General features: G+C 40.5%; 1 protein-coding gene across 5 annotated transcripts in view; it reads right to left on the reverse strand.

The window, feature by feature from the left end:
* Positions 1 to 12,967, reverse strand: part of SNAP91 (synaptosome associated protein 91) — a 69,767-nt gene that overhangs the window by 4,127 nt on the left and 52,673 nt on the right. For 4 of the 5 annotated variants that reach the window (XM_048934865.1, XM_048934869.1, XM_048934866.1 and 1 more), the window contains 7 exons: positions 9,666 to 9,803; positions 8,250 to 8,399; positions 6,696 to 6,726; positions 5,395 to 5,506; positions 4,549 to 4,572; positions 1,434 to 1,517; positions 1,259 to 1,363 (listed from right to left, as the gene is read on the reverse strand). In XM_048934865.1, the coding sequence (XP_048790822.1) occupies positions 1,259 to 1,363; positions 1,434 to 1,517; positions 4,549 to 4,572; positions 5,395 to 5,506; positions 6,696 to 6,726; positions 8,250 to 8,399; positions 9,666 to 9,803 (644 nt within the window). The remainder of the gene's footprint in view (positions 1 to 1,258; positions 1,364 to 1,433; positions 1,518 to 4,548; positions 4,573 to 5,394; positions 5,507 to 6,695; positions 6,727 to 8,249; positions 8,400 to 9,665; positions 9,804 to 12,967) is intronic. The other variant, XM_048934867.1, reaches the window with a different exon arrangement.

Here is a 12,967-nt window from a genome sequence, read left to right on the forward strand (position 1 = left end):
CAGTTGCATGACGAGGAACAGACTGCAGGACAGATGGTTGTGTGAATGACATAAGTAATGTGTGAGTACTACAGCAGTGCACTACTCTGTGTTGGGGGCTAGAACCACTTTGCAGTTCTTTACTATTTTCTGCCTGCTGAATGACTACCATCTTTTCAGACTAATCTGTTCTGCTTTGAAGCATCACTACATATGATAATATCCAGCAGTAATGTCTAGGTATATTGGTCAAACATAAAGAGAGGTGTCAGGACAAGAGGCAATGCGCAAAAACTGGAGCACAGGAGGCTCCTACTTAACACCAACAAACACTTCTGTGTTGTGTGGGTGACTGAGCACTGGTGCCTCAGAGGCTGTGGAGTCTCCTTCTTAAAGAACTTCAGAAGCAATCTAGACATGATCCTGGGCATCTTGCTTGAGCAAGGGTTGGATGAGAGGACTTCCAGATGTTCCTTCAAGCTTAAATCATTCTGTGATTCACCCAGAGTTGTTGCTAAGCAAATATCTCCTCATGTAATGAATAAAAAACTTCCTGTATGCAGCAACTAACAGAGTATTTGTATGCATGGAAATTTATGCTCAAGATTCTACATCTGTCTCACAATTTAGACACCCAATCCAGAGTTCAATTGCTATGCTAGTTCTTTAAGAACATGTTTGCTTTAGCTGTATATGGCCAAGTTGTATGTGTCCTTTTGGGTCTAAACGTGATTGTCACAAAGTCAGACTAGGTAAATTTACTTTAAATACATGAAAAATGAAGCAGTGGCATGTACCTCCCAACTTGAAAAAAAACAACAGAGTGACTGAAGCTCAAGACCTTTCATTTGCATTTCTCCACATCAATGTAGGTTAGAAGAAAAACTCCATTCCTCAATATTTAAATTTGCACATTGCAGTGAAAAACACTTCTTGAACTCTATGTGATGTTATACACATTATGGGAATTTATACTCAAATGCAGTAATTTTGCAGCATGCCACCAGCCTAAAACCATTAAACTTGCATTTACTAAGAAACAGCTGTCATGAAAGAACTCAAGAACTCAAGCTTGTCCATAAGCAGAAGATCGGTTTTCTGAAGTCTTCTTGGTGGGCTGAGAGGGAAGCTGCAGAGCATAGCTCTAGCAAATGTGGGCAAGCTCTGAACAGAATGGAAACATCGAACAGCTCTACTTCAAACTTCACCCAAATCCCCCCCAGAATACATCTTGGATGTAGTTAGACACAGGAGATTCCTTCTGTGAGCACTGACTCACCTGTACACCAGGGCCTGCGGCAGCTCCAAATGGCGGCCTCATCATGGGCTGCCCATACATAACTGGCTGTTGGGGCATCATGGGTACACCTGGTCCTGCTGGGGGCTGTAAATCAGGGCAGCATGAGTAGGGTTCTGGATAAAAAAGGGAGAGCTGTATAGTGAAAGAGACTCACCATGCCAAATGCGGCTCCCGGCTGTGCAACAGGTGGGGTACCTCCTGTGGGAGGAACTCCACCTGCTGGAGGCACGGCTCCTGCCTGGAACATAAAAGAAAAATTAAAAAAGAAAGAGAAGCACGAATTTCTGTAATGCCAATTATCTGGAAACTGCATTCCCAAAGTTGTTCTATCAAGTCAGGCTGTTATGTAGTAGGTTATACCTAACCTCAAAATTATGATGCTTCTGAAGAATGAGAGAATTGAATTAGTCCTTACAATAATGTTCAGCTTTCTCTGTCAGAAGAAAGCTAGGGTGACAGACTCAATTCTCTTTGCAAATGGAGTTCATTTTCCGAACAAAGCCAAAATGGGCCCAAGGAAATTCATACTTTTCTCTTCTTTCAACACAGGATAAGAAAGCACACCAATTTTGTAACAGGTAGCCAACGCACCATTGCACATGCTATAGCACTGAGTTTTAGTAAAAGCTATAGATTTATGCCTAGCTTAAGCAGAATGTAAAGTTAAAGGAAGGAACTGCTATAGTAATTAATTTCCAATAAAAAGTAGTATTATTATGCAGTGATATTAACTTAAAAACTAAGTTCACACACTTAAACCACAATCAAAACTGTTACATAGTTTACTAAGGAAAGTTTAGATTGTTATGCAATTGTTTTTCATCAAATAACATGTAAGCAAAGAAAAGAGATCTTCCACGAGGACTGAGGAAAAGAGAAATGTTAGTCTAGTAGTCTGACTGTATAAACAGCACATCTAAAGCAGTATCCTTGAACTAGCCAACTCAGGTATCCAGCAGAACCTATGCACCATCTCTTTTTGGTTCCCTTGCCTGTAATTTTCCACGTACAGTCTCCTTATGGCCTTGAAAGCATGCAAGAATCTCCTTTTCACAGAAGTATATTTAATCCAAACATTGTTTAAACTCTTAATAAGAACTTTAAAGAGAGGCAGGAAGCATTTAAGGAAGGGATTAAAGATGATGGTAGGATTTTTAGGAACATCGTTACAGTTATCTTGGGGCCTAACTAATACTATTGGCAAAATTTCTCAAGATGTTACAGAAGTTGCTTGGTCATTTATGAGCCTCTAAATCCTGACTACCTACCTTGAGTCAGTAATAGAAACACAGAACTATAGAATCCTTAGAGTTGCAAGAGACCTTTAAATGTCACCTAGTCTAACTCCCCTGCAATGAACAGAGACATGCACAGCTAGATCACGTTGCCCAAGGACTGATCCAGCCTCTCCTTGAAAGTCTCCACCATCTCTCTGGGCAATCTGTTCCAGTGCCTCATCACACTCACTGTAAAAGACTTTTTCCTTATCTCCAAACAAAATCTCTCTTTAGGCTTGAAACCATTTCCCCTTGTTCTATGACAACAGACCCTGCTGAAGAGTCTTTCCCCTTCCTTTAGCTTCCCTTTAGACACTGAAACGCTATCAGGTCACCTCCAAGCCTTCTCTTCTCTGTGCTGAACAGCCCCAGCTCTTTCAGCCTGTCCTCATAGGAGAGGTGTTCCATTTCTTGAATCACTTTTCTGACCCTCCTCTGGATGCGCCCCAACAGGTCCATGTCCCTTCTGTACTGAGGACTCAATATCTGGATACAGTACTCCAGATGAGGTCTCACCAGTGCAGAGTAGAGGGGCAGGTTCACCTTGCTTGTCCTGCCTGGATACACTTCATTTGATGTAGCCCAGGATACATTTGGCTTTCTGGGCTGCAAGGGCTCATTGCTGGCTCATGTCCAGCTTGCCATCCACCTGTACCCCACACTGGGCTGTGCTCAATCCTTTCATCCCCCAGCTTGCATTGAAGGTTGCTTCGATCCAGGTGCAAGGTCTTGCATTTGGCTTTGCTGAATCTCATGAGGTTCTTCTAGGTCCACTGGTCAAGCCTGTCTAGATCCCTCTGGATGGCATCCCATGGCATCCCATACCTCTGGTGTGTCAACTGCACCCCACAGATTGGTGTCATCAGTAAACTTGCTGAAGGTGCACTTGACCTCACTGTCAATGTCACTGATGAAGATATAAAAGAGCATTGGTCCCAGCACTGACCTACTGTGTCTGCATGCTCTCAGTTTACAGAAGATAGCAGCTCTGGAGATATGCAGGAATTACTCATCATACAGCCCACTTTCATGAAGGCTGCATTTAATGCCCTTGCCTAATCCTTGCTTTGAGGTAGAAATACCAGTTTCTTAAGGAACCTGAGATTAGTCAGGATAACTAATTCCAGATTTATTAAACAACAAGCATCCTAATCTTTCTTAAGAATTATCAGGAATCTTTTTTTTCCAGTCTGAAATTTTTACTGGGAGCATTTCAATTAAAATCATTATCACACTAGCAGTATATCTGTCCTCAAGCTAATAACAATATCTTGGATATGGAAAGTAAGGAATGTGAAGATATACACTAATGACATGAGAAGAGCACCCTAGAGCTATCTGATTGCAGCCAAAGGAACACAACTTAGTTCAGAATTCAGTCCATCAGTTGCCAAGAACACAGCCATACAAACTGAACCTGCTTTTGCCTGAAAGAGTAAGGGTCACTGAAAGGAACAGATTTTTGTGAAATGCTGCTGATTTTAATCTGGAAGGGAGGGAAAAAGTGACCAAAACTTCAGTGGCTCAAATTCAAGCTTCAACAGTGATGTGAAAGATCGCTTCATTTTGATCTTCACATTTATTTTCCCTGTGGCTTTGGTTTTCAAAAATACTTTAGTATACAGATTTAGAAGAAATGCATGTAAAACCCATGTTTCACAAAATGCTATCAAAACCAACCAGCTTTCCAAGAAAGGACAGTTAATTACTGGATGGTAAAACCACTTCCAGATCAGACTGGTATTACAGAAGCTAGAAAATTCAGGGAGTGTATGTCACCAGATACATCGCATCCACATACAGCAAAGATTGTTTGAAAATACCATATGTTGCTTGAGGATTTTCTGCTGCACGAACAATTCAGAAAGAGCCATGTTAGGTAGCTTCTAGGTAGTTTTAAGCCAGCCTTAGTAACTGCAGTGCAAGTGAGTTGTTGTTAGTATCTTCATGTTTAGTATGTGTAATGAGATCCCCCCAAAATAATTCACTTACACTGTACAGTACTGTCCAGCCTCTCTATTAAAAAAAAAAAAAGTTAGCATTACAACTAATGTACTCAATAAAGTTTCATAGGGTTAAGGAACAAGCTGTAATACACTTACAGTTGCATTAATATTTGACTATTGCAGCATGGAACTGAACTTGAGAGCTCTCTTTCCCCCTCCATCCCACTTTTTTCCAACAGAAGCTGCTTTATGCTGTGCGGCTCTGATGAAGTATGACCTTTCTTCAGAAGACTCTTGCAACTTACTAAATTGCTCTTGATCCAAGTTTAGATTTTAAGCTCAGTTCAACCCCCTTTTCCTCAAAATAGTGCTTTCTAATATATTTTACATGGCAATCTTACCCTTTCCAATAGACTACTTCACTGGGCTAAACAAGCTATCTTCTACTCTAATGTCAGTCATCTACTTAGTCTGAATGATGCACAGTCTTTTGATACTTCATTCAGGAAAATTTGAATTGAGAACAAACTTAAGTTTTTTCCTGTCAGTACATCAGTTTTGGATGAATATCACTGTTCTTTGAACAATTTATCTGGACCTGATGCTGGCCAAGACTTAAATGGCTAACCACACACTTTTCTTGGAAGACTCCTCAATCATTAAATACGTATGTAGAATCTTCATTTGTGGGCTACTGCATCTTCACTGACTTCAGTTCAGTGATGTTGGCTGTAAATATGGTCTTAAAAATGTGACTTGTAACAACACTATCATTTATACAAATGCAAATTCTTCTGATGAAACAGACAGAAGCAGTACACACATGCACACTTCAGCAGTCTCAAAATACTGAGGTTTCACTATCAGTGGTATTGATGGATGAAGCACCTACCAGTGGGCCACTTGGTACACCACCAGTTGACCATGTCGCAGGTGCTACTTTCGGCTGCCAGTTGGCTCCTCCTGTTAGCTTCTTCTCTCCAGCATTCCACTGAAGGTCTCCCCTAGTAGAGAGGCAGAGAGAGCTATTGTTTATACTCACACAATGAAAATGAAAACCAAGTATACGTTAAAATTAAGCTTGCAGCTACATTAGTTTATAGTACTTACAGTTTACGCTATTAACAGAAAGATAGACTTTTAGTACCATGCAGTTCCAAGGGCTGTTAGTGACAGACACCACTACACTCTACACTCAAGTCAGTTAAGTGGTTATAGCCTTTGTGGTGAGAATTAAAGAGCTGTTTTAATTAGTATTGATTGAAGGTAACATATTATTGCATGTACCCTTGCAAAGTAGGAAGAGGGACTGCTACTGCCTATTCTACTGGGGCCAGAAGTAGAGCTGCCTGCTAGAAGTCTTTGAAAGGTCATTTCATTGCTAGAAATCTTGCTCAGAAAGATGGAGGAGAAAAGCATTCAGTTCTGAAAAAAGTTGACAGATACAAGAGAAACAAATCAATCACAGAATAAAAGGGCAGTTTCAAAACCAGATTTTGTTAGAGGCTGCTTTACCCAAAATAGGCTGAACTCCTTGAATGAAGTAGACTGAGGGAAGCTATATATGGAGGACAGAGTATATGATTTGTTTACTCATTTCCCTCCTATCATCTCCATAGAGGCACAACACGTCTTGAAGAATGGGCATTACAAACTGGTCTTGGATATAGAGGAAGACTCCACACAGAAGTAAGCAGTTAGCTAAAGGCATTCAAAACCAAGTGTAATGTTTTAAATATCTCTTCTTGCAAAAAGAAGTTTTTCATGCCTACGTTACAAGCCCATTCAGTGTCTGTAAAAAGATAACAGAACTATTATATACTAGCCTAAATAACTGAAGGGAGCTAATGCAATTTATCATCTGGACAATTCCAGTTGTAAATCAGCTATCCAATACAAAGATATACATATAAACATATATATATTTTAGAGGCTCATGTTTAAGCCAGCAAATTTAAAAGCTACATCAGAAACAAATCAACATTAATTATTCAGTGAACCTGCATAGAATAGAACACTTTTCTCAAAATCTTAATGAATTTCTATTTTTTGTTTGAGGGAATACAAAAGGAGGGAGGTACTGGGATGTGATGTGATCACTTCATTGATTTCTACTAATCGCTAAAATCAATATAAGATTATAAAACAGACCTGAAAACTTTCTTTCTTTTTTAAATTAAAAGTTGAACTTACTTTTTAGAAGTGGTACCAGAAATTCCAAGATCTGAAAGTTGTAAGAAAAAAAAGAGGGAAAAAAAGTCACATATCTAAGAAATTGAAGCGCATCAAAGTAACAGCTCATGTTTCACAGCACATGGGCTTATAAAGAATAATGACGTTTTGGCTGTCTTCATTTATCTAGTCAGCATCAGAGTACTAGCCACACCTAAATCTGATTCAGGACTACATCTGAGGAATCATATGGATGTCTTATACTTCAAGCCATTTTTGCTCCACAAGCAAGCCACAGTGCCAATACATTTATTTCTACAAAACGTTCTTTAAGGTATTAAAACTACCACAAATGACAGCACTATCTATTCATCATATTATATACTGAACATTATTTTACTCAGACAGATAAAACTGTTAACTGAATGTTCTGCAGTTTTATCTGCTCTGTCATGAATGGGTGCTGCAAGCAGTTTCCTTAACTACCCTACGAAAGAATTTTTAATCTAAGTTTTAAAGAACTCTCTTCTCACATGATCAGCACAAGTCCTGTAAGTCAGACTGCTGAGTATGGTTATTTTCTCCCCCAAAGTTGGATACACCAAATGACTTGCAGAAGGCGTTTTGAGTGATTAAAACTTCTGCTGACTTCTAAATATGGTCATTTATCTCCACTCCTAACAGAAGAGTGTGCACGTTAAGATCAGTTATATCTTTGCTGTATTTACGTACAGGAATGGTATATCCTATGTATAAGGTCCTTCAAGAACAACTTCCACACTGTACCTTACTCTAGGTAAGTCTGTGTTAGATTTGTACAGGGTGCTACTGATCTTTAGTTATAACGACTACCTCACTACAGGAAAGAATATTTTTTGTTTAGTGCTTCAAGTACATGTCTTGGGAAGTTCACTATCTGAGATAAGGTCTGTTCTTCATACCACTGCTACTCTGTTCTCACAAAGAGAATAGCAACATCTCTGAACTTTTTCTGCTTAAATTCTATGGTACTACTAGATGCTTTGGACAATTTTCACCATTCCATCTGTTAATACTTGAGTGCCCATCTGTTAAGAGTCTGATTATGTCCCTGAACATAGCTAGGATGCTCAAATGTTACAAATCACAGTTAACAAATAGATCCTATTGTTTAACCCAGATCCTAAACACAATCACAGAATCACATAATTCTAGGGGGTAGAAGGGACCCCTGAAGATCACGTAGTTCAGCCTCCTGCTAAAGCAGGCTCCCTACAGTAGATTACATAGGAAGCATCTAGGCGGGTTTTGAATACCTTGGGAGGAGACTCCATAACATCTCTGGGCAAACCTTTTCCAGTGCTCTGTCACCCTCAAAGACAAGTTCTTTCTTGTATTCAGATGGAACGAGTGACAAGCTATGATCCTAGAGCACCAGCTACCTGAATCAGACTCTACTCTTGCCTATAGCTGACCTGATCTCCACAAAAAAACAGGACACTGAAACAAGAAAGGTAAAATGCACAGGTGTTTGGATCCACAAATAAACAGTATTGTTATGTGCCACATCACTTAAAACAGGCATTTGTCACTTACTGCCTACTAAGTTCGCGAGAGATGAATCAAGATCACTTCCAAGACCTTTGCTTGCTGCTGAAGCAGGAACTGTTGTTGTGGCTGCAGGTGTTATAGACTGACCAGCAGGAACCATAGTTGGCATAAGAAGATCACCTAAGCCATCAAACACTAAAAGGGACAGGAAAATAGTTTATGAACAGCAGCTTTGGTAAGAAAAACACTACCAGACACTTGGATGTTGGTCCAACAAATATAGCACAGACAACAACGTCACAAGACTTACCAAAACACAGTTTGACATTAAAAGTAATGCCAACAAGGGCATGCACATCATTTTACTAGAGACTAAACATCCAGTAGTAACCCTAAAAGAGTTATACCAATGAAAAATAAAATGACAGGACATGCCTAAAAGTACTTCAATTGAATTTACACAGAGTTAGTACTATTTCCACATGACACTACTCTTCTTACAGTTATCCTTAGAAAGACATTAGATGCACACACATTTGTCAGGAGATATTCATTTAAAGGCTTTTAAAATGAACATCTTGCAGCAAACACCACTTAGAATTATGGTGGCGAAGATAGTCTTATACCTTGACATGGTAACAGGATTGAAACAGTCTTAGGATGTGACTATTCACTTGCAAGCAGCAGGGAGTTGGGAAAACCTACTAATATCTCAAAAGATCAGAAGGAATAAGAACCATCCACACTGACAGAGCTAGTTTCCTTAGTCCAGCCATCTCTCAGAAGCTAATTTTTTTAGATCCCTTGAGGTCAAACTGTTTGGTACATCCCATGCCAACACTGTCTTCTGATCTGTATTTGAGGTACATGCTAATATTAAGTCAACAGGAAGGGGTAGCATGTGCACTGGCAAGCAACCAAATAACCACGCAGCAGTACTACTTTAACCTTTTTTTCTTGTACAGTTGCAGAACTCACCAATTATAAGTTTGTAGCAAGGACCCAGCATGGAAAGTATAGAATGGAAGAGATACAAACAAAATGATAGCAGTGATGAAAGTTTAAGCTTATAAGTCAGGCAAAGAACTTTGTCTCAGTTCTGTGAATCTTCAGGTGCCATGCGAGCTTAAAAACAGCTTCAGCAGCAACAGCGAGATGACTTGGGTACGTATTTAATTTACAAAAGAGTATTTTCACTGAGTAATTTCTGATTCATGCCATAAAGCACGTGCAAGGATGATGCTTGCATTAGTTCAGTTTCCACTGACATGGTAGAATAAAACATGGTCACAGAAAGCTCTTGGGCACACATTTCCCTAAATATAACACTGAGTTCTTCCCGTTGAGATGAAAGGGAAATCACTTCTACTGCTTGCATTCCAAGCTTAAATATAGTGCCACTAACTCATCTAACACATAAAACACATTAGAAAATTCATAGGAAGAAACCTTTTGACTCACCTGATGCATCAAATGAACTGCCAGTCGTTGGAGCTGTTGTTCCAAAAGCTGCATCAAAGTTAGGCTGTAGTAAGCTTGTTTGAGCTGGAGTGACTGGAGACGGTGATGGAGAAGGAGCAATAAAAGAACCTCCAAAGCCTTCAAAAAGTCACATAAAAGAGGTGTGAACATTAGAGTCAGTCTTGATGGGCTGTGTTTAACAAAAGCTCAATCTATAAAAGTCTCAATCTATAATAAAATAAATCTAAAAAGAATTACTAGACTACAGCAAACAGTTCAGTACTACACAAGCATCCTTATGCCAAATATGATTCAAGAAATTTAAGCTTTTTCAAGAGTTGCTGGTAAAAACTTTAATGTTCATTATTTAGATACCTCCAGAGGTGCACTAACAGAATACACAATTCTTCCCATACTACGTGCTAGTTAAGTAAGCTCACATACAGAAGGCAAAAAACAGTGACAATAGCATATTTCTCAGCTACGAAAACAAGTCTTCCCCAGGCATTTAACTACAAGACAAACCAGTGCTGAATGTAAAGTATTTGTGTTCAAAGTGTGATCATTAATTATATCAAATATCACTGTGAGATCTCAGATGATCTCCTCCAAAGTGATAGTTTCTCAGAATGAAGTAAAACTAAACACCAAATACTTTAAAAGTGTGGAAAGGGTAGGAAAAAAGTGGCATTACAGGTCCAGGAGAACACAACCTGATTAGAAAGACCTCTAAGTATATCCTTCAGCTGCTTAAGTTTGCCAGATTGCAGGCAGTGACACATCATAACTTAAACTAGTCCCTTTAGATGACTGATTGATTGGACTGGATAGAGGCAGGGAAGCAAGAGAAGGACACAGAGCAGCCTGTTTTCAATAGCCTGAAGTAAAGAGCATTTCAAATGCCTGCATGAGCTTCCTTTGGCTTATTAGACCCACCTCAGGGTTCTGGCACCAAGAAATCTTTAATACCCAAACTCTACTCTGTAGCAAGCCACATGCTTGCAGTTGCTAAATGAGAAGCTGAGCAAACATACTGAATCAGAGAGCTGCCTCAGCTCCCCAGTGTCTGTTTGTGAGGCAGGTTTGTCACTGGGTAGTTTAAGAGGTGATATCTGATCTGATTATTGAGTCCCAGCCCCTGCTAAAAGCAGGTTTCATCAAATCAGGTGGCTCAGACACAGTTGCTTTGAGCACTTCTATGATGAGAGACTCTACTACCTCTGTGGGCAGATAATTCTAGTATCTGATGATTCTTGTGGTAATAAATCAATAAATAAAAGTTTCTGGAATTCCCACACCGTCTTTTTCTTCTTACAGTGCACCTCCATAAGGAACATGGCTGATTTTTGTATCCCTCCAAAGAGCTGGATTTATACAGCTATAATGCGTAGCTTTTGCCTTCTTAAGGGTGAATGGATCCAGCTCCCAACCTCTGCTCATTTTTCACATTTGTCACCATCTTGGTGTCCCTCCACTGAATGATCTCACACTGGTATGACTTGGTCACCTACTTCAAGAGATTACTTTTAATACATTTCAGAAGTCCCCGGGATCACCTGTGCCCAGTCATACTGCTCTTCCAGCACATATGGTGGTTAAAGCTGCTCATGAGTGCCAACGCTTATGACAGCGAAGCTTTCTCTATCTGCCTAAAGGGAGGCTTTTTCTACTGCTTCGTTTTGACTAGATGGTCTATAGCAGGTAACTACTATAAAATTACTAGTGCTCTGATTCTTATATACAAACTTCTGGTTCAACGCCAGTCTCAAGGCCAAGCTTTAGGCATTCAGCTACATGTAGAAAACATACTTATCATTGAAGAATCACGCAGAAGCAGGGTAATAAGGCATATGGTTGATGGACAAAGGCATCTGACTCCAACAATCCCTACAGCACCAGAACCGTCTAAAGATCCCATGCTCAGACCCATTCTGCCTCCTGAGTGAGAAAGAGCTTGGCAGCAGTGCATGACATAACACAGTTTATACAATTTTGTTTAGAAAATTATGCACATTTTTGCAAATCCCCACAAAATGCCTATTTTTCCAGCTACAGAACGGAGTCCTCCCCAGCTTCAGGTGAAGTTTGCATGGTAAGTTCTCTTAGTTTCATAGCTTTCAGCCGCATGCACAATCATCAGGCACAGAAGCCACAAATATGCATTAACATGTATAATTCCTAGCCATCTATGCTTTTACAAGACCCAGAGAAAGATGGCAGAAATAGCAACAGCTGAGATATGTTGTTTGGACATCTCCAACTGCCTGATTTTGAAGTTATTTTTACTAGCACACTCAGTAAGATTTCTTTTTCCCGATGTGACTCCCATCTACAATAAGGGAAATAAGGAGGATCCAGGGAACTACAGGCCTGTCAGTCTGACCTCAGTACCAGGGAAAGTTATGGAGCAAATCATCTTGGGTGAGATCATACGGCATGTGTGTGACATCCAGTGGATCAGGCCCAGCCAGCATGGGTTCATGAAAGGCAGGTCATGCTTGACCAACCTCATCTCCTTCTACAACTGGCTGACGAGACTGGTAGATGAGGGAAAGGTTGTTGATGTAGTCTACCTAGACTTCAGCAAAACCTTTGACACAGTCTATTACAGTATTCTTCTGGGGAAACTGGCTGCCCGTGGCCTGGACAGGTATACCCTTCTTTGGGTAATTTGGGTAAGGAACTGGCTAGAGAGCCATGCCCAAAGGGTAGTGGTTAATGGAGTTAAGTCCGGCTGGAGCCCCTTTTCAAGTGGTGTCCCCCAGGGGTCGGTACTGGGGCCCATCTTGTTTAATATCTTTATTGATGACCTAGATGAAGGGATTGAGTGTACCTCAGTAAGTTTGCAGATGACACCAAGTTGGGTGGTAGTGTTGATCTGCCTGAGGGTAGGGCAGCCCTTCAGAGGGATCTAGATAAGCTGGATCATTGGGCTGAGGTGAATGGGATGAGGTCCAACAAGGCCAAATGCCAGGTCCTGCACTTTGGCCACAACTCCATACAGTGCTATAGGCTTGCAGCTAAATGGTTGGGTGACTTTGAAGAGGAAAGGGACCCAGAGGTTGGTTGATGCTCAGCTGAACATGAGCTGACAGTGTGCCCAGCTGGCCAAGAGGGCCAATGCTATCCTGATCTGCATTAGAAATAGTGTGGCCAGTAGGAGCAGGGAGGTGATCATCCCCCTGTACTGAGCGCTGGTGAGGCTGCACCTTGAGTACTGTGTTCAGTTTTGGGCCCCTCTCTACAAGAAAGATACTGAGGCCTTGGAACGTGTCCAGAGAAGGGCAACGAAACTGGTGAGG

The sequence above is a fragment of the Lagopus muta genome, chromosome 2 (assembly GCF_023343835.1).
Source record: "Lagopus muta isolate bLagMut1 chromosome 2, bLagMut1 primary, whole genome shotgun sequence".
In the NCBI taxonomy this organism is placed as follows: domain Eukaryota; kingdom Metazoa; phylum Chordata; class Aves; order Galliformes; family Phasianidae; genus Lagopus; species Lagopus muta.